The sequence below is a fragment of the Watersipora subatra genome, chromosome 4 (assembly GCF_963576615.1).
Source record: "Watersipora subatra chromosome 4, tzWatSuba1.1, whole genome shotgun sequence".
NCBI lineage: Eukaryota > Metazoa > Bryozoa > Gymnolaemata > Cheilostomatida > Watersiporidae > Watersipora > Watersipora subatra.
In genome coordinates, this window is record NC_088711.1 from 11,647,636 (window position 1) to 11,670,278 (window position 22,643).

The 22,643-nt window shown below is 34.4% G+C and overlaps 3 protein-coding genes across 6 annotated transcripts in view; 2 read left to right on the plus strand and 1 right to left on the minus strand.

Moving 5' to 3' along the window:
• Positions 1-1,847: 1,847 nt before the first annotated feature.
• On the plus strand, positions 1,848-10,680 carry LOC137395106 (calcium-regulated heat-stable protein 1-like). The gene is made up of 4 exons (XM_068081905.1): positions 1,848-1,900; positions 9,075-9,181; positions 9,715-9,837; positions 10,185-10,680. Exons 2-4 carry the CDS (start codon positions 9,093-9,095, stop codon positions 10,339-10,341), a joined length of 369 nt encoding a protein of 122 aa, XP_067938006.1. The 5' UTR covers positions 1,848-1,900; positions 9,075-9,092; the 3' UTR covers positions 10,342-10,680.
• A 149-nt stretch (positions 10,681-10,829) lies between these two features.
• On the minus strand, positions 10,830-15,054 carry LOC137395105 (uncharacterized). Its single transcript, XM_068081904.1, has 7 exons — positions 14,932-15,054; positions 14,326-14,514; positions 13,941-14,032; positions 13,703-13,802; positions 12,814-12,889; positions 11,919-12,040; positions 10,830-11,120 (listed from the first exon to the last, which is right to left on the minus strand). The coding sequence occupies exons 1-7, from the start codon at positions 14,995-14,997 to the stop codon at positions 11,016-11,018; spliced, it is 750 nt and encodes a 249-aa protein (XP_067938005.1). The 5' UTR covers positions 14,998-15,054; the 3' UTR covers positions 10,830-11,015.
• Positions 15,055-17,021: 1,967 nt separating this feature from the next.
• Positions 17,022-22,643, plus strand: part of LOC137395275 (sorting nexin-14-like) — a 43,582-nt gene continuing 37,960 nt past the window's right edge. For all 4 annotated transcript variants that reach the window (XM_068082148.1, XM_068082145.1, XM_068082146.1 and 1 more), the window contains exons 1-3: positions 17,022-17,331; positions 18,455-18,523; positions 21,083-21,149. In XM_068082148.1, the coding sequence (XP_067938249.1) occupies positions 17,186-17,331; positions 18,455-18,523; positions 21,083-21,149 (282 nt within the window). In that variant the 5' untranslated portion in view covers positions 17,022-17,185. The remainder of the gene's footprint in view (positions 17,332-18,454; positions 18,524-21,082; positions 21,150-22,643) is intronic.

Sequence of the window (22,643 nt, forward strand, 5' to 3'; positions counted from 1 at the left end):
TTTAATTTATAGAGATTTTCGACATTTCCTGTAATTTTTCCAAAAATCTTTGGCATGAATGAATATCTGCCCAAAGAGGCTTCAAGACCTGCATTTGACTCACATTGTCATTACTGGGTCCTGACCGGTATGAATTGCACATAGATGATAATTGTATAATAGCTTGTAAATAAAAAATAACAAATATTGACAGTCGATCTTATTTGCATGTTCTCTTGATTTCTATATAGGTTTTCTACACACACATATACGTATATTAGACAACTATAGCAAATTTCTAATTAGAATGGCAACAAAGAGTACATTTAAAACTAGCTCAAATATCATTTCATTTCTCCTACCATTATCTCCTTACAATACCTGTCCGTGTATTGGCTAGAGCAAAAACCAAAAATATTAACAATACATTATATGGTGGGTAAGTATAACAACCTACTATATTAGTTGCTGGTGTTCCTTACTCGGAGACTTACATTGAGTAAGTACAACTTGTTATGCAGGTTTACAAGAATTCTCTACAACCACCATGAAAAATGTGGTAACAACTGAAGTCTAACATTGACTAACTGAAGCCATTTGTTGACAAAATGCTCTGGGGCCACAGAATCTATTAGATATTTCCTGATAGCTGTAATGCAAAATTATCTGCTAAGATAGATCTCAGTCAATCTCTAAAGAAAAATAAATCTTAAGTTGTAAGACTTTTATAGCCTAAGTGAAATCTGCTCTTTGCGGAAAGAAAATATACATTGTACTTGGAGCCCTCTCTTGAGGAATGCTTTGAACCTCTAGGAAGGCCAAGCTGCCATTGAGTATTATCAAACTCCTTTGACGAATGTTGTCAAATTACACTGCTTCTTAGACATTTCAATGACCTGGCACTTATGACATGTGAATAAATAGACAATAGTATAAGCATGTAAAAAGAGAAATAAATTTAAATCTCTGTCATAAGTCAAGTTTTTTTTTATCCTAAACATTTACTAAAAATTGTTTATATTTCAACCGTTGAACAACCAAATATGCTTGCAAAGAACTAAAGCTAAAAAAGGCTCCTGTTATCTATTTTAGTCTTCAACAAATGGTCTGTGTCAAGTTTAGAGCTTACGCCGAGAGTTATTGTCTTGGGCGTGTATATATCCTGCATGCAAATATGTAACACTTATTCAAGCGTATAACTAGAACAAAGACGTTCAATTCATGAATGATAACTTACATTCAAATTTTTCAAAACTAAATGATACTGACCAAAGTCATATGGTAGTTACTAGTTGTATGCTTAATACGCTGGCCTGTTAATTTAAGTTCATAAACAATTTTGTCAGACATGAAATTTCATAGTTATTCGTAATACAGAAGTATCAGCTGAGACACATTGCTGCTATAAATATGGATTTAGAATTAGTTCTTTTTACTGAATTGTCCTTCTATATCATTTTTGACAATCTCTTGGAGCTGTAAGAGACGCTATCAATCTAGTCACTGCTTTAATTGTTTACATAACGACATTGCTGTACTGGTGTTTAGAAGAGGCGTGGCCTAATTACAACCGATCGTAAATGTATCGTTATGCTCAATATTAAATTTGACCTAAACCAAACGTCGACATCGCCAAATAACAAACATGTAAGATGGTAAGCTTCTTTTTGTAATAGCAACATTCTCGGTCCAGTAATTTTTTTTTGGAGTTGATATGTTTGTGATTCATTAAGTTTGTTAACAATGTTTACAATTATTGTACACGTGTAAACGATTGCCAAACGAAGTTTTCAAACGGTCCGTAATATCTTCAAAACACGGCCTGTTTGAGCGTGGCTTTGGTTGACGAATTCAAAATGGTCAACATGTACCTGTTCAAGTTGTTATTTCCGGTCGTAGAATAATTAAGAGGGAAACATAGGTAAGCAAACAGTTAAAAGTTCAGAAACTTTCTATTCATTCAATTAGTTGCTTTAGATTAATTATATGTTTGATGCGTTTTTTGTTCATTCAAAACAACATCAAAACCTTTTCAAAAATAAACTAAATTTTCGTTCAGCTATCAACGTGCATTTCTCGCAACTGCTTGCTACACGCCAATCAGATGCGAACATTGTATCTTTATATACTAAAGTTATTAGTTTTGCATATGGTATATATGACACTGTGTTTTTAATTTTGTTTTAAATATGTTGTTACCGTTCGTTCTAAACTTGTGTTTCGTTTTATGAGTGAATGTAAACTATTTCCTAATTTGCTTGCTTTTCAAAAGTTTGTCAAAACTTTTGAAAAGCAAGCAAGCGAGTTTTTATGTTGCTGTCGATAGGTTTCATTTGTGTAGTTTATCACAGATGGCAAAAATTTATAATATTGGTTAAATTTTGGTTAACATTTGGTCATTTAACTTGTGATTAACAATGGTTAACTTATTGTCAATTTTCACACTGTATTTCGCAGTGAAGCCTCGCTGTTTTGTTTCATAATTTAATGAATCATTGGTGCTATAGTTCATGCAAGTCGCTACAATTATTTTTGGTTTATTACTTGTTGTACCCACAGCATGTTGCTATTGTTGCAGCATCATTATTGCTAAATATGACCGAATACAATCATAAGTGTAAAGGCCTAAGCCTTAGTGAACAAATTACTAATACAGTATATAGTTTTTGTCTACTCAATACAATGAAACTTCCTATAGAAAAATCTCAACATTTGGTAAATGATGTGTTATTCCATTTTGATAGTGCGCATATTACTGCATTTTTATTACATAAAACCTCTAATGTACACGTCATTCTTTTCAACAAGTGATTGTATATATAAATAAATTGTATGACTAAATACGTGTCACATTTTATTTGTGTTTTTGCTAGACTGAGTGATAGTACATGTATGTCATTTAGTATAGAATGTCTAGCAGTTGTAATAGCAGAGTGCGATAAAATTAAATTTTAAATTTGTCTTTCTAATCATATGTGGCAATATGCGTGTTTGCTGATTAGCTTAGTCAATTAAGATCCTCATCAGATATAAAAATCTCCAAATTTCCATTTGAAGTGATTAAGTCTTCAAACTGCAATTTCTTTAAAGTAGCTGACACCTGCCTTATCACTTTGCATTAGACATATACAAAGTATAATAATGTTAAAATTATTATCCAGCTGGACCGCTACATGCTTTATCGAAATCATATTGACATTGGTGATTACGGACAGACCTTGCTACAGTTTAAAAATCGCGTCGCATTTAAGAGTTGAAAAACTCTTACAATTCCTGTTTCAGCCGCAGTTTTGTCTCAATTTTATGTTAAATGATATAGTTTAAAGTATTAATCAGATTGGAGAGAATGTCTTAAAAAAGCATGATTACAAAAAAGCTTTTAACTGGTAATAATACTTAACACAAGTAATTAATGCATAAACACCTTCAATCAGAGAGAGTTGAAAAGAAGCCAACTGGTGAGAACTTTGTGCATTTTTGGACTTGCTTGTTATGAGGTTCATCTATGGTTTCAGTGAGCGGTAATAAATGGCTAATGGTGAGTGTAGTCTCTAAGTGTGATGATTAGTTTCAGTTATCCCACTAATTACTCTCATAACATCTGGCAACATTTATCTGAATGAGTTGAGTTCTTGTTTGAGAAGTATTTGGCTTGTTGTGTTTTGATGCTTAACATTTTTGTTCATGAAAATGACAAACTAAAAAGGCTGAACGAATAATCAATTTTATGGTATATACTTCTGCAATGAAGCCTAATAATAAGACAGCTGAGGGTGCTCACAATGCATTGGATAGACATATGATACTATTGTTTGTACTGATTTTGGTGTCATGGTGCTAGACCTCTTTGATCCAGCAATATTTCAAGCCTGTCCTTTTACATTATAACATTTCTGAATACAGTGTACATGTACTAGTGTATAAAAAAACTGTTTTTCGGATGATCTGTGCTTTGATAATATCATACTGCAAACTATCATATACTGACTAGTTACGGCTTAATGGGCGTTTAATTGATATCTTGTGTATAAATATCAAAAATATGTTAAAGGGCTTGGTTTAACTTCTTGGGTTAAATAATAGGTTGGTATTTACTCGAGCCGGTTCAGTATGATAAAGTTATTTAATGTCTTGATTTTTTCTCACGTTGTATACATGAATTACCTAGCTGTGATTGGCTGATTGTTCTAAACATCATGTGCACACTTAGGTACTTCATTCCGGTGCCATTATTCCAATAAGGCTAATTTTTCTTTTCGCCTTCGCTTCGTGTCTCTAGCCTTAGGTATCATGCACTTTTCTTAGAAATTAATGACGGTGCTGTAATCTCTTTCATATTTTGCATGACCAATAGCAAGTTGTTTAGTATTGTGTTTTAACTGTAGCTGTGTTTGAAGAAAGAAAAATGCATGTACTTCATGATACTATGTCAATAAAGATCAATTTGTTTTACAAATTAGTTTTTAAAATGTTGACGCATGCCCATCACCTATTATGCATGAGCCTGCATCAAAAATTTTATATCTACTTCATATTATTTTTACTTCTGTTCAGAAAGGTTTGGCATCACATTGCCAAAAATTGATTTCTACAGGAACCTGTTTCAGGTTTATCTCCTATGTTTTGTTTGTTCCCCTATGACAAGCATCTTAAAGAAACCTTTTTGCATTGATATGGGGCATAATGTAACCATGTTGATGACTTTATAATAACAACATTCTGTTAATTCTGAATTTTTATCACATAATTGGAGTAGTTCATTTATCTCAACCATTTCGGTATTGGAAACTAACAGTTTTCTTACTCTTTCGATGAACACTGATGAACGCTTGATGTTACATAAACAAATAAAGTTGCGATATATGTTACAATATGAGGAAGCAGCAATTTTATTGGTAGCAAGATGGCTAAAGCAAATCTATATGGCCCACCATCATGGCAGTCACAAATGGATATCTGTGCTTGCCAAGCTCTCCTAAGCATAAACTGTCTATGCTGTGTAGTGGGTTTACTTCCATTAGGTGTGTAAAGGGTTGACTTCCATTAGATGATGTGAGCTGTTAACATACACATTAAAAATACTAAGTGCGTGTGCTTCAGCATTAAAACTTTCTAAAATGTTACCAACCGTATTTAGGCCCTCAACGATATCGTTCTTCAAAACAATTATTGGTAACCAAGGGTAGCAGAGATTTATTGCATTTCATTCTTGTTTTTTATCTACCAGTTCATGTTCATATTTTTTAAATTATTCGTGTACAGGGTTATGGGTATGCCATTTCATTCTGTGGTGTGTATTTACCCCACAAGGATTTATAGCACTCAAATGAAAGAGTTCATTTTGGTCCTAACTATTCTTTACCAAACCACTCTTTTCACTCTTATCTTTTTCATATGAAATGATTATTTCTTACATTTCGACATGGTTCCTTCTTTGGGTTATAAACACAATTTGTTAAAGGACCAAGTTGGTAACACCGTTTGAGTGTGTTTTAGTACCTACTGAAAACCTGAAATTAACTTGTTGAGGTTCCTAAGGTTTGATTGAACCCACACTAGGAGAGTCTAGTATAAAGTGTTTGGATGAGTTGGTTGCGTTAAAACATTGTCATTAGCAAACTATGACATGTCTTGTATTTCAAGAAAAGTACTTTGATATACCATGACCACACAACAATTAATAATTTTAATCAATGATTCAATAACTAATAATAATATATTTTTTGCTAAATAACTTATGTAAATCATGTGTAAAAAACAAAAATAGCTTTTTGCCTACCAAGCGAATACCAAATTATGATACAAATTTAAGAGTGAAGTTTCTCATTAGACAAGCTGCGAGCTGAAATGTTGATTATTTTTTATCAAAATTTGAAATGCGGATATTGCAGAAGACTATTTTTGTGTTTTAGTAATGTCTTCATTCAAACTTTAAAATTTCAAATTGTTTTTAAAATAAATGCATAAATAAAATAAATTCATATTGGAAACTCTAACTGTTCTACTAATATTCCTCTAGACTTGATAAAAAATATCTTTAGTAGTTTGCTGCTATCTTATAAAGATAGTAAGTTTAGCATTTAAAATTTGTGGTTAAGTAAACTTCAAGTACCACTAGTTAAATTTACAACATTGAAAATCTCACTTCACTTACAAAAGCATTAAGATGAATTTGTCAAATTTCGAAACACTGCAGCCATGCAATTTCAAGCATCTTGTAAATCAGACATTCAAACCCGTTTTTAGCATTTTCTTTGAAACGTCATACAAACATTGTTGCTTTTTCTTGGTTGAAGTTGATCTGATCGGTCGATAGCTAGGCAACCTAGAGTCGAGGCGAGTTTACTGGCTCTTTTCTTACTCATTTAAAAGCGTTAAAATAGTGTTGATATATATAACTTTCCTTAATAAAATACTTCTAAACCATGACATGTTGAGAATTAGTTGCAAGTTTGGTTGTTAGCTTATCAACTGGCACTACAGAAAATGGTTTTCTAAATGCCACTCCTAATATCTAACTTGGGATTGGTAAATACCACAAAATCGAAAGCTTCAACATGTCTAATATGGAGATTGAATTTTATAGCGAGTTTTGGTAAAAATATGGTTTAATTTAGACAAGCTGTCCAAATATGAACAGCATTTTTTCAAATATGGACATTTGTTTGGACAAATATTCATGTAATAAAGTATTTTACAAATATGTCAGTTTCATATGCATGTGGTCAGGCTTTAGTCATTTTTTAAATTACCGTATTGCAAATAAAAATTTGAAATAGCCTTGCTTTTGGCAGTTCCTTAGAAAAAACTTCATCATCTCTCATCGTTAGCGCTAAAAATAAGGCCAGACCAAATATATGTATATTAACAAGAAACACTGATGCTACGTCAGCTATAAATTAAAGTCATGTTCCGCGCATATCATTTGTCATATCAGTAGTGGAGCCATAAATGTATCGCACTAATCTTTACTATAATCATCACTATAATTAGAGTGGTGTTTGTCTGGTTGTCCGTTCGTCCCAACCCAGTATTTGCGGTTGGGATCAAATATTCCTTTTAAACTCGCGACAGTCAGCATGGAAATCTGACACTAACACCTGTACCAATTGACTTCCTTCTTATAAAATAATTGCACAGTTATTCTCTGTGTATTATTGATATACCTGACAATCTCCCACTGCACACTAGACTGCCAGGGGACTAATAAACAATAATATTGACGCCATAATGGTAAATGAGCTGTGATACTGTCCATGTTTTGTGATTTCACATCTCATTAGAGTTCTACAACTAGGATAATATCTGACAGCTTTTGCTGTGTATCGTTCAAGATAGTAGCTATGCTCTGCACAATGACTAGTTGTTAGTAGATATGATGTGCGACACATTTTGACAACTTTACTATGTCCAGATAGATTGTACTAGTAATCAGCATCTAATGAATAAATTTGTTATTGTACCACCTTTGAGTTGTAACATCATAAAGACGTCAAAGTTTCACAAAAAAATCAATAAAATCTTATAACAAGTTGACCTCTTCAACAAGAAGCCAAGATTATAGAGTTATTCCTTAATGTCTTCATTGCATCTTTATCAGACTTTAAGGTTGTTTCTTCTATTCAGATTATAAATCGTTTAAACTAATTATGAGGGGAACAAAGTAAAGGCTTCGTGGAACCAAAGTAAACGGTCAAATATTATTGGGAAACACATAATCTCATAGTTAACAACTCCCAGTGATAATGCTGAAAGGCCGAGATATTAGTTTGTAAACTGAGAGGATCAACGTTCTAGGTAGACCAATTTATTTAGCAATGGCGTACGTCGCCCATATAAGCAGTTCAAGTACAGCTTTGTATAAAAGCTCACTCTTCACATAGCATCTGTTTGAACACCAGCATGTGTTAATTTTATATGAAACTTTAATAAACACTAGGATTTTACACTGTATTAAAGCTTAAATATATTCACCAAATCTTACGTGGAAAAGTTGGTCAGTGTTAAGAGGAAGTAATATTTTGTAAGCCTCTCTATTCTATTCTACTTTTTTTTAAATATAAAGCAATCAAAGGGGCTGCAAAGGGAAGTGGTTCCTTATTTGCTTCAGCAATGATTTGGCATTCAAATGGATATCTGAAAGATCATAGCTCTATAAAATCATATAGCAAGGAAAAAATGCTATTAATTGCTGCGTATTTCAATTCTTGGCCATCGCTGATGCTGAATACAAAACTTGTCTATCCCATTACAAAAGCTCCAACAAATCCATGCATATGTCCTCAGTAACATGGTCATAAAATTCACCAAGTTTCCATAAGTTTTTGTTTTAGCTTGAGTGATAGGGGAGGTTTTTTTTATCTATGTATATATATATATATATATATAAATCACAGTGTTTGTCTTTTTGTGCACCCAAAGTCCAGTTAGAGCGATTAAAATTTAGCAATAAAAAGTCCGAATCGCAGAGGATTTGATCTTGAAACCTTCCATTCACAAGGTGACAAGCTAACCCATTAAGCTACCCTATTAAACTACACGGGGTATAATCAATTCATTGGGCAGATAGTCATTATCCCGGTTAAAATATGCATAGCGACTCTATGTTATGCACAACGTCACTAAAGCTTGATCTCACGGCTCTTATTAGTAAGTTTAGCAATACGTATGCTAGCTTACTCAAATTAGCCAATGGCAACTACATTATCTGCCACTGTTTATAATCTGTTTTTAATACCCGTTCAACGCCGAGCATTTAGTTCGTGAAATAATGAAGCTCAAATATTAATGACTGCAACTGAACAACTGAAAATAGCGAATAATTCTATCTTCTGCACTGCTTGGTTAAGCCTTTCCACTATGTTTGTCAATATTTTAAAATATTAGTAATCACTAATCACCAACCTTGACGCCTGCGAGCCAGTGTAGAAACATACATCATTCATTTATTTGTTTTTGAGACATTAATACAATCAATTTTCAATAGCGATATTATGCAATCTACTCGCTGTCTAGTTCTAATTTCATAATTTCTAATGTACCAATATAAGTACAAGTAGCTGAATTAGTAGATAATATCTTCATACTTTTTTCAGATCTCCATCTAGAATAAAATGGCAGACGGCAGCAACCAAAGTAACTCAAATGACTCTTTTCGTATACCATCTCCTTTCATCCACAAGAGGCAACGGACCAAGTCAGCGTAAGTGATCACAACTTGTCGTCATTTGATTTATGTTTGCATTTGATTATGCTTTTTGAGGAGAAAGTTCCTATTAATACTGGAAAACTCACATTACATTAGCTGGCATTCAAAGTTATTCATTCAGTAGATGATTAGTTAGTTTTTGGCCATTGTTTATCATCCATCTTTTTTATTTCTTCAAACAAATATTTGAGCCTTTAGTCTCACCTAATGATTCAGTATTTGTTTGCATTTCTTAAATTGTTCCTATTTTCTTCTACACTATATATAGTTTCAACTTGCAAAGGAGTTTCTTTACTTCTGGTCTATCATTTCACGTGTTAGTTTATTGAAACTTGCTGCCTATTTACAGGCCTACCAGCTATAAGGGTGTCGATGCAAAGACAAAATTATTTTTTCTAAATGATGTTTATTTCACCGAGAAAACACAGATTGTACAAAGCAGAAACAAATACACATCATGTATGTAGTGCTCAGTCCGCCTGATGTTAATAGCATGTTAACAGTACACAGGGCATTGCTCTCAACAGGTCGGAGGTCGCTGCACAGTCACCAAGACTTGATGGAGTTATAAAGGAGTTTTGTCGGGAGAGAGGTCACGGGTTTGTTACCCCTGTGGAAGGAGGATCCGACTTATTTGTTCATGTTTCGGAGTATGTTTACACATCTCTTAACAAGCTGTACTCAATATCACACATGCCTAGCTTCAAGGTTTTTGGGAAACTACTTTTTACCATTTCTGTTCAGTTGCAAGAGATTGTTTATCAACTTTTTTCCATTCATCAGAAAGAATATAATTTGGAGTTTTGTCACCTGTTTACAAGCTTCAAGCCAAAACCTCAACCATCACACGTGATGGGTGCAATATCAAAGCTCTAGCAAGCTATAGGTCTTAGCTACAATCATTGTTTCCACTGTAATATATCCTCTTTCTACCTCGTTCCTCCGAGAGCCCTCGTGTTTACTATTTATGCTGAGCTATATGCATATTTAAATTTAGCATTGATGGAGAGTTTGTGCCCCTTGCTGGAGATGAAGTGACATTTCAGAAGTGTCTGGCACCACCCAAAAACGAGAGATACCAGGCTGTACATGTCAAAATAACTCACTTGAAGGAAGGCGTAACACACCATCGATGGGATGGCTCACAGGTGTAGGCAGCGTCAGCATGCGAATGAGAATTTGCCTGCACCTGACAGCAAGAGTAGAACTACGAGATGATAACTCCTAATCATAAGTAAAAGCTTAGAGGTATTGTGCGAAGTCTTACAATGGCTGGGGAAGCTCGCAGTGTTTACAACATTGATTTGATGTTGTTTGGCTTTCAACTGCTGCTTTTTTCTTCATGTATTTTTATTCCTCGTGTATTCTTTTTATTGACCGTTGTTGAAGTCTTCACCACTATTATGGTTGCTCATGTTTTATAATAGTTCATGTATTAAATTTGTTAGCAAAGCAATAAAGCATGAAGTTACATAATATATATTCATCCCGGATTTCTGTCATTATGAAATTCGCGCATTTTGCATAAATAGATAAAATGGAGATGAAAGATTATTAAAGTTTTAAAAAAAGAGAAATTTGGGAGATTAATGAGATTCAAGCCAAAAGTACCTGCTATTCCGTAGTGATTGTGTTGGAGCAATAGCTGCGTAAGAAAGTGTTTCTACTCCTAATGCCAGTCATAATGTTCTGAAATGGACCGTATTGTTGAACTACCATGGTCGAACTCAGTTAATTTCAGCTTGTTTGTAACTTGAAAAGTAAAGCAGTGTCATGTGTAGTTATAAATTATGCTGTTATACTAGAGATATCCTAGTCGTAACTAGCATTAACTGAAGAGCAGCTCTTTCAGTTGGCGCATGGTATCATCTGGGCTAGTTACGGTGTGCCCTATAGTTCTCGGGTCCTCAAAGATCTCATAGTCGTTGCCACCCTGCAATTCAATAGTTAATAAGCATAAAAATGAATTCAAAATTAGCTTAAAACTGCAATAAAATGTAATGGGAATATACGATCTATATAACAAAATATATATCACTGATGGTTACATCGACTGTTCCTAAAGGTGTGACCTCTTGACCTAATACGCATCACCTGAAAAAGATTGCTAGTTTTTTCATTCTCTGGCAGCAATGTTTTAGCTGTAATGTGATGAGTTGCTGCCATTAACAGATAATGGATAATTTTAAAAGTGCATGTATGTCTTAGTTGTCCATGCTGTCATTGTTATTGTAATTTAGTGCATCGAGCTTTTTCTTAGCTGCCAATAAATAATTATTTCCAGCAACTGTTTGAGGAAGGTAGGATCAGGGATGGGTAAGGTAGGGTCAGGAATGGGTAAAGTTGGGTCAGGAATGGGTAAGGTGGGATCAGGGATGGTAAGGTAAATACTAGTTTGGCAATTCGTACATTTATTAACCAATCCCTATCAAACCATTGTTATGGCTACATTTGTTCTCGTTTTTTAAAGGCAAAATGACTATATATCAGAGCTTATCTCCAATTTGACTTCAATGGTGCATTGAAGGAATCTTATCGACTGTTGCTGCTCATACCAAAAGAGTTGTTCCAGCAATTAAACATGGCTGGCATTACATCAAAAGTGCAAGTTGAATACGTGGTAACAATCTCTAGCGATGAAATAAAAGTTACCAACAGGTAAAACCAACAGTAAAATTGCCTACAGAGGAGACAACTGAAATAGTGTACACACAGAGTGGAAGCTACTCACTGGGAAGGTTTTGTCACCAAAGAAATGCACTTCAGTGAAGTTGTGTTCTTCTGTCAACAAATGGTTCAAGCAGTAGCGTTTATCCCAACCCTCTGGGAATACATCAAAGCTTATTTGACCACCTGCAATATAGATATGCGCATATCTAGCAAGTTACCAGAAGTGCTGAGATTTGGAGCAAGATGACAATGGCTGACAAGTGGCTGCCGATCATAATGGTTACAAGATTAAGCTTAGAGCCTTCATTTATAGGTAAGCTCAGAGCATGCCGCTCCACTTGTTATCTACGTACTTTTGCATGATCTGAGCCTTTAACCAAAATTGTTTAATTTAATAGATATACACATTCTATATAATAACTCTGAATACATAGCAATCTCACTGACCTATGTAAAAATAAGATTGACCAATGTACCAATACTACGGATTAATGTATCCATACTATTAAGTCAATGCATCAGTGCATTGAATCAGTGTATCAACACTATAGATAAACATATTGATACTATACGTAAATGCTGTAATACTATAGAATAATGTTTCAATGCTATTATATAAATCAATGTTTCACTACTATAAAACAGTGTACTAATACTATAGATCAGTGTACCAATACTATAGATCACTGTACTAATACTATAGATCAGTGTACCAATACTATAGATCAGAGTACCAATACTATATATCAGTATACCAATACTATAGAGCACTGTACTAATACTATAGATCACCGTACTAATACTATAGATCCCGGTACTAATACTATAGATCAATGTACCAATACCACAGATACAATGTGCTAAGACCAGATAAGCAAACTCATCCGACTGACCAGTATTGATGATCATCATAACAGAACCATTGATTAATGTATCAATAAAGTAATTCAATATACCAATGCTGTAGATCAAGCCATTATCTGGAAACTGCTTCTTCAATGCAGCGATAAACTTCTCCCTCACATGGTGAACCTACAAAAAGGCAAATGAAACAGACAAAATAAAGTATATAAACACATTAGAAAATAATACTGAAATATTGCATTGTTTAGCAAGTTTTTTGTGTAACAATAGTAAAGAGTTGTCTATCTTGGACGATTATAAACAGTAATGGAAAGACAACTCCACTAAATGGTGATTGAAAAACCAGGTACAATATTTGATTCATGGTCGGTGTGTAACAACATCACTTGTGTTGAATTAAGTTAGTAATATTCCCTTTGTTTGCCATCAAATATACAAAAACAGCGGCATAAAAAACTACAAGTAAAGATTTTCTTTTTCATATAATCCTACAATTGTTTGCTCTGATTTAGTAACCTAAAAATACTTTACCTGCACTTTCACTGGAGTGGACCTGTAAGCTAATAAAATAATGAGCCTAAAATTGCTTATGTAAAAAATATTTCTGCTTTTTAAACCATTAAAATCATACAAGTAAAATGCTATAATTAATGTAGAGGCAGGTACCTCAACAATTGTGAGAGCATAACTCCAGTGACTTGTTCATGACTATAATTTGACCACTACCAGGTAAATAATTCTTCAGTTTTGAGCATACAATTTTCACATTTATATTAATCCAAGCAATATGCTTCAAGTTTGCATCAATTTAAAGGTGGACACACAATATTGAAAAAGGTTAAAATGTGTCTTTAAAATTTAGGATTAACATTTTGAACAGCCTCTCTGATTACGGTTAATACCACCCCAATGAAAATCAGTGCTTCATCGCATCACAAGGTAAAACAAAAAATCCTTTTCCAAATTATATATTAAAAATACCTTGTCATATTCTCCAAATGCATCTCTCTCAGCCTGAGAACAGTTTCTCCCAACTGGACAAATGTTTAACATTCCTTTCCTAAATTCTATAAATGTGCCCCTGCAAATTAAATAGTTTTTAAATTAGTATGAATGAGCTTAAACTCCCTATTAAAATGGGCTGTAATAAATGCTGACACATTTTCAACAAGGAAACAGTGTGATAAGACAAAATACTGTGAAAAGTTCATGTACAAACCTTTTGCATGGAATGGTCAACTCAGACATGTACTTGAGGGCAAAGTTAATAAATGTCTGAAGAGGTTCATCACCGATATGTTCTTGAATGCTCTAGAATATATAAAAAATATATTAGTTCATGCTTAGAAATATCTAAAACATATCTATAGATCTGTAAATATATCTGTAAGTATATCTACAATAACTACAATAATAAAACCTATTCAAGATTGAGATCTGTTCATTTTTTATACATATACTTAGCAAATTTAATGCAACCCCCATGAGTTATGACAAGGTACTTAGATTTTCATTTGACGTGCGGTAACTGATAAAAAATTTGAGCCAAACGAAAACCTTGTCTTTCCAATGTAGATAACAAACTAAACTCATTTTCAACATACCTTTGTAGAATGTAACTGGCCTTGTTTATGGTAAACCAGACCATTTTCCGAAAGCACATGTTCATACATGTCAAGAGCATGGCCATTCATCTGCTCATTAATCTTAACAAAGTCTGATCCACCCACTAAAGCTATAGTGACTTTTTCGCCTACTTTTTTCATAAACTCTTCCATAGCAGGTTCAATTACCTGTAAGATGATAACTGTTCATAGAGTTTGCATGTTCTTTAACCTGTGAGCCAGACCAGTTAAAAAGACAAACATGAAAAAAGACATGTGTAAACAGCAGAATCCAAATGCATGCGTGAAAAACTGATTTTTGACAAGCGGGTAAAAACTCCTTGTAAACCTTGTGCAATACGGATCTGTACACTGTAATGTATTATTGCATACTTCAATAGCTAGAAAACAACTTATAAAACTTAAAATCATTAACCTCTTTACAACATCAATATAAAAACCTTATTACAAACTAACACAACATCGGTAGTAAGAGAAAAAGCTTCTAAAATATACTACATGTATATGTGAATATATACTATGAAACCTGTGGGTAATTTAAATAACATCAAATCAGCTACATAAAAAATCTACTCGTGTGCCCACCTTTCTAGATGCGGTAAGAGTTCCATCTACATCAAACAAAAACAGTTTAGACAAGTCTTTAGCCATAATCGAGGAGATTTCAACGATCGAATGCGAAATTAACGTGAAGACTATCAACGAAGTGTAAGTATGTAAACGTGTATCGATAGAAGCGAATGTTTCGAATCTATGAACCTTTAGCCTACAGAACCATCCCGCCCAAAATTTACTCGTCCTTTACACAGCAAGCGCTTATAGTGAAGATAACTCTAGATTTCTTTGACAACCAAAAGCTACCCAGGAGCTCGAACTAAATTTTTATGAGTGTTCTGTGTTCATTGCTGATCTGGCATGCTAAGAAGTTATGAATAACAGTTATTTGGTTAACAATTTTAGATGCAGCACTTGCTAGATATCCAGGCTGTCTATATATTCATAAAACTAAATGAATGCAGGCTGTGTGCCATATTTAAAGTGTATACATGGGCACACCAATGTACAGGATTGGAATTTTGTATCGTACATAACCATAGGCAAGAAATTTTTAAGATGTTTTTGATACGACAGTAACATATTAGCATACAATGATTTTTGTTTGTTAAAAACTTATCTTCAAAAAACTAGCCACACGAGAATAAGTAGAATAGATCTATCAACTTACATGTAAGGCATAACAAAGATAACAAAGAAAAAATTACACATAAGGTGCTTCTTGAATAGCAGAAGTGTTCTTCAAGGGTTGTGCTGCTATAGGCCAGATATTGGAGCACTTATACTTTATTTTGCATCAAGCAAAGATAAACATTGATCTAGGACTTTTTACGGAGTGTCGCATCTAGTTGCCTTCAAACAGGTTTCTTCTTTTGATATTTTCTCTAATAAAGATTGCCACAGCAGATTTTTTGGCACAGTGCGTTAATAGCCATCCCTTTCAGCGCTTTCATGTTTTTCTTCACCATATTTGCTATGAGTCTTCATTATAAGTGCCTTCTGTTTTAACTTTTTCCTCTCTTCCTCATCTGTTACGCTCTACCTCCAACACTGTTTTCTCACGTGTGCACACCCCATCAACCACTAAGCCTTATGCCTCCTTGTCAGTCTCAATGCAGACCTAGAAATTGTAAACTCTGCCCCATCTATCTAAGTGTCTTGTCTTTTGGTCAAAACTACCATTTCCATACCATACAGTATTTTTGATCCCACTTCTAGGTTTTACAGCCTCTCTTTTATTTTAGCCAATATTTTTCTATTACAGATAAAACCTGAAGTTTTCCTCCACATATTCCATTTTACCTGAACCTCATTCTCACTTCTTTTCACTGTATACCTTTTACCCAAATAGTTAAATTCCTTCTCTTTTAACACTATAACCTGAAATCTTGCAAACTTAAATAAGTGGTATCATTCAACACATGTACTTTTTCTTTGCTTGACTAATTTTTATTCCTTTTTTTCTAGCATGTTTCTCAACTTCTCCAGGCTTGTTTCACTTTGTTCCTACACCATTCGCAAATAACAAAGTCATCTGCAAACATTCATCTTTTATCATTTTGTCTGTCAACCTATTTATATAATTTGCAAACAGAAATGAACCTAACATTTAACCCAATTGTAAATTGCGGAGTGCGATGTGACAGCTTGTTTGTAAGAAGTGATGACTATTTGCTACCAGATATATTTCTTATGGAAATTGAAGTTTTCCTAATTAGCGTATTTACTCAGACATGTTATGTGGTAACATAATTGTTTATTTATATACATTATTACCCTTCTCATTGTCTGAAAGCTCAGCATTTGAACCTATATTCATTAAAACAGTTGCTTCAATTTACACATTCGACCTTGTCATGATGCGGCCAGATTGCTCCGTCATAAGGCCGAGTTCACAATAAAACGAATCTAGCGGAATTTTTGCGACTCTTTAGCGCTTTTTATTTTCCATACGGGACGTACACAACTTCTCTTACGTTTACCTATAACAGAACCCAGACCATATTTGCTATGGGTCGTGGCACTTCCTGATATTGCAGTAGCCCGGACTATCTGCAACGCAGCGAAGAAGATTCAAAAACTCTACTAAGGTCATAGTCTAGCAGATGTGGAGTGATAGATTTAATACTATCGTTATGGAAGAGTGCGTTTAACACTAGGTGACATTAGCAACAGTTTCAATGCGGTGCAATTTTTATACAGCAAACATGAGTACGCAATAAAACGTGGGAGATCTACAGGAACATGTTGCGGTCACCGATATGAAAGAAAATATAGACGGACAATGCCAGTGAAGAAGGAAAGCGAAATCCCTAGCAAAGACGATAAAAACGAAAATGTAACATACTTTGTTAGTTATACCAAGCTTCCGTTCTTTTGGCCTACTGTTTTAATAGTTGGGAGTATTCTCGCCACAATCATTATACACAGGTGAGTTACTCATGCTTAATTTGTCTTCATTGTTTGTAACTGCCACAACAACACACTGAAGATAATATTATTTAAAACTCGTGCAATTCATAGTTGAATGAATACTTTGATATAATATTGGCATTGGTTGTAAAACGTGGTTTTACTGGTTAAATTTTCAAATGATAATACCAGAAATGCATTATTTGGCTTTATTTCATCATCATTTGCGCTTGCGTAATTTGATTACATGTGCTGCCTCTCCTAGCTCAGTTATTTTTTTCTGTTTCAATATGCCAATCCTTTTTATCCTTACCAATTTTATTTGCACAATCAACTTTTCTTTTTACTAGTTCTAGGTAAATGTCAATATTTTTAAATAATCGTATTTTCTAGCACTGAAATTCTTGCAAGAATTTCAATGCTAGAAATGCATAAAGGCAGGCCTAAGGTCAGGGTCAGTCAGCTAATCCAATTAACAGCACTCTTTGAATGTTTTTTTAATCTTTGAGTAACTTGATTGGGTGAAGATTGATATTTTTGAATACAGTAGCTAAATTTACAAGTAATTTGTTTTTCTGGTTTTCGATGTTAAATTGGAAGCTCCTACTTTTCCTATGCTATATGATACTAATTGTTTACCTCAATTGTGCATACTTCTAATGATATACAGCCCCCCAGGGGGGCTGTATATCATTGGAGCTTTATGTGTGAAGTATCAATGATATACAGGGGGGCTGTATATCATTGATACTTCACACATAAAGCTGGCATTTAAATGCGTATGCAAAAGCTGACACATTGCAGTGATTGTAACACAAATTACAAGATAATAGTATTCATAGCTTAAAAACTACTGTTGGCTGCCGCAAGCACTGATTGTTGATGGCAGCCAACAGTAGTTTTTAGCTGAGTTTAGCTGACTTTACTGAATATCTAACAAACTACATACATGTGTTGAGAACTGCAAAAATGTAATGATCATCAGGTTTAGCACTCTTGGCTCTTGTGCTATCCTGTAACATGCTAGTTCATGATCTACTTGGTCTATACTGTTAAACAACCTTTGTATTCATAGCAGGTTTAGTAGTAGCTGAGCTACTAGCGATGCAGCTGTTTATCATTGGAATATTCTATTATGTAGAGTTTCCCTTTTGCTGTTTATCATTTGGACTGGTGCTCTCGGTGCCCTTGCAGCTTGGAAGTTTGTGAGGTGAGCTACTTGTTCCTGTTTTTCTACTAGTGTGATATCTTGTTCAAGATATGACCCAACATCATTACTACCATCTCTAGCTGTCATCCGTAGATACAATAACCATCTTCACTTTATATCTAAATCAGTATAGCCAGTTAGCTAACAAAGCTCATTGATAGTTTTCGTTTTTCTTTATTGCTATGAGTAATCCTGCATTGTTTTTCCTTTCCTAATTTTAGTCCACATTTCACAAATTAACTTGTATCCAAATAAGTCTATCGTTTGTTTTGTTCGCTAATGATCAGATAAGTGATATGCCGGTCCTACAAGCTATACACTAGAAAGTGAATGTTATCTGCATTATAAGGATGAATAATTTAGATTCTATAAGTCGAACAATGATAAATAGAAAAACACCATTAATAGGGTCAGAGTGAAGTATTTCAAGCATATTGATAAGAGTGGTGTGAATTGTTCATGCATCAAGTAAAGCTGTTTAATTTCCTAGATTAGCTAAGATGAGATTTAGCATGAATAGCCAGCTCTCTGTATGCTCAAGGATATGTTGGCTGGTAGTCCCTAAACCAGGGCCATTCTAGTAGTAGCTCAAGTTAAGTAGACTGCAAGCTACACTACAAGAAACTGTGAATCAACTACACTGTATTTGTAGTCAATTACATTAACTACAAATACAGTGTACTACAAATACAGTGTACTACACAAATACAGTGTACTACAAATACAGTGTACTACAAATACAGTGTACTACAAATACAGTGTACTACAAATACAGTGTACTACAAATACAGTGTACTACAAATACGGTGTACTACAAATACAGTGTACTGCAAATACAATGTACTACACAAATACAGTGTACTACAAAAATACAGTGTACTACAAATTTATACAGTTACCTCATTTTTCATTAATTTATCAACCTACAGATCTTGAACATTGCAAATATGAAGTAAAAGTGTGCATACTACAATAGCAGTCTATAACCAATGGATACTATGTCTGTGACTCAGTGGGTGGAGTTATTCAGATTCTACAATGGCTAGGGAAAAAATACATAAATCACTTTTTACTTCTTGAATACTTAGAGGTGAGAACTTCAAACCAACTTGCAACAATCAGAGCGGTACAAATGAAGGGTTGACTAGTCCATGTATAGGCCATAACAAGGTTGTTAAGAATTCAGTGAAATAATTTTCTCGGTGGTTAATGACCATTCGACTGAAATATTCTCCTTTCACTTTAAGATGCCATGACAGGAAGACAGCCAGTTTTTCATTATTTAAATTATCTGAACATATGCAAAAATTTATTTTGCATAAACATTGCACTTGCTCTTCCTTTTCTCATTAAATTGACATGAGAACAAAAACAGTTTGTTATACCAACTGGCCAAATAACTGGCAGACAGAATGACTCTTTTGCAATACATCTATTGCCTATTAGGGTCAAATGCCCTTACTGCCGATCACATATCAAAGCCTGCAGGTTATAAAACAAAAGTTGTATTTGTCATTTTATTGGGAATCATTTAAGCGGTAATATCTGTTGCTGCTGAAACTGTTAAGGAATACATAACACACCCTTCTCATAAAGTAAAGCTTCTTCCCTGTAATAGAGAAATGCTTAGTTTCTGCCATGCGTAGACAGAACATCAGTTGGTAACGCTTTTATTGTCATTTTGTTCACAGTTTATGTCCAGACATTAATGGTATTTCTAATTAAAATGTACTTATTTTATAAATGTCAATTATTGTCATTTTTAGTGAGTGAAAACTGTCTTTTCCATCGCTAGTTTATCGTTAAATCATGTTTGGTTACGGTCAAGTAGACTAGAGCCAGCCTTGTAACCCTGTGACCAAGGCTATTCTGGACATATTATTGATGTCATTGCTAAGGCTCTCGCAATGCTTGCCAGTAAATAAATTAAAACGTAAGGAATGTTCTGCATTTGCTGAGAAATCTAAAATAGTTACCAATTGCAGCTAAATTGACATTTGCACTCCACATGTTCGCCTGAGTCAAGGAAGAACAATAAACACTATATCCCAAAGTTCACACTCATCTGCAACAACTTGAGTTAGATAAATGAAAACAAACATTCAGATAACGCTATCAGTTTGTCGTTGGGCAGAATGGTACAGGCTATGACAGGGTAACGCTCCTCCGTTGCGTAGATGTATTCATTATTGGCAGCTCTCACCTCTGCCCGAGGGTGATAAAATTGGTGTGAAAGGTTGTTGGAAGGTCAAAGCCTCCTGTGTTAGCCTAGGTTTGATTAGATTGGCAGCAAACATTGACTCTTAGTTTTGCAGGATTTGTAATGAAAAATTCCCTGCTGGCCTCTGCAGCAAGTAGAGGTCTGACCTTGTTTCCAGCCTAGTTTTAGAAGTTCTTGCACTTCTCAAAGTCTAGACTGTTAGTGATGCGTTTCATGCGAATTGATCTATTTTGACCAAAATCTATTATGTTTTCTCTATATTAACCCGCTAGAGGTTGTCTGGCAAATGTTCTGTGTTTCAAATAGCGTCAATATTTGTTTGTTATCATTGTTACCAGGTGGAGGCTTGAACTGGATGCATTCGCCCCGGATTCACCGATTCCTGACAAACACACAAAGCTACAGGTTTGTAAACAACTTCTAACAATATTTAGTTATGAACAAGCTGTGATAAGTACAGCTCTTATGTAACTGGTCAATGATAGACAGAATGTTACCAAACGCTTTTGTAGTCTTGTGTAAACAAGGTCAAATTATAGGTCAGAAATGGTTAACAAACCTTTTTCACAAGTCGTGGCTGTAGTCAGCTTACATTCCATAAAGCTGCCAATGTTATGTAATATAGTTGTCGTGTCAAGGTGTAAGAGTTCCTTGCAAAAAAAAGAAATAGTGTTGAAACATTTTCGACAGCGCTCTTTCAAGCTGGTAAAGAACTCAGGTCAGCGTCTACAGATAAAACTTGCAACAGAGAAATTACCAATTTTTATTGAAAGGGAAGAGTGTAGAATGATATCCTAATGATAGTCTTGTGTGTTTATGAGGCAAACTTACCTTAAGATTTTACTGTTTAACCCTCTTATGGCTGCTTCTTATATAGCTAGATTCAGTGAGTTTACATAGAGTGATCATCACACCTTTCTGCTATGATGCATAGGATAAAAAGTTTTCTATGGATGCAATACAGTTTTCAACAATGTATTCATGTTTTATTGTTTGTTGTTGCTAGCTTACTCAATTTCAAATTATTTTGTAATTTATGAAACCGTGAACAATATGTTCGTTCGTTTAGAAGCAGGTATTTCTACAATAACCTGTTTGACCTTCATTGTGTGAAAGGATTTATGATATGTTACTATGGCAACAATGCATATAAGGTTAATAGATTAATTTATAGCAAAAATGTTTATTCAAGGCAGAATGGCTGTCCGATAGCAATCTAGCAAAAAGTGGTTTATTTTGAGCTCTGAGCCAGCCAAATAGAAAATCTCAGCCAACGTGTTATGAGGATATGGAGTTGTGAATTAACATGCAAAGGGATTTTGCTTTGATATGACAATTTGTATATCAAAATGACTTGCTGAATCTGTGTTCCATTTCCTGAAAAGACAGTTAGTTGTAACCACTTGAGAAGTAAAAGGTTGCAGTAATATTTGTGTACCGGCTATAAATCTAACTTCAAAAAGCTTAATAAACAAATCTAATTTCAATTAGTCACGACTCACGAGGGGGACAGGCAAACACATCCTTGAAGTTCTGTTTTGTTTAGTTGTAATAACACCCTATCATATACTGGTAATGCTGGTTTGTTGTAGGTTAAAAGAGTTTGTGGCAGTGTACAGCACTAACTGGTTTCTTTATTCATTTAGCCAACCATAACGCAGGGGTAGCACTAGAGGTTAGAGGCGGGAGGAAAAATGATTCTGTCAATGAGATGTGTTATTGTAGGGTATTGATCTCCTGGCTAGATCAATGAATGCCTGTTATCGCTGACTTTCATAATGTAACCAATAGCAGACAGCTACCTAGTTGACACCAACAGTTGCACAAAACAAGGGTAACATCTGGCCCTTTGCAGGCTTCAACAGGGCCCTGACTGACTTTGTCAAACAGTGCAGTAAA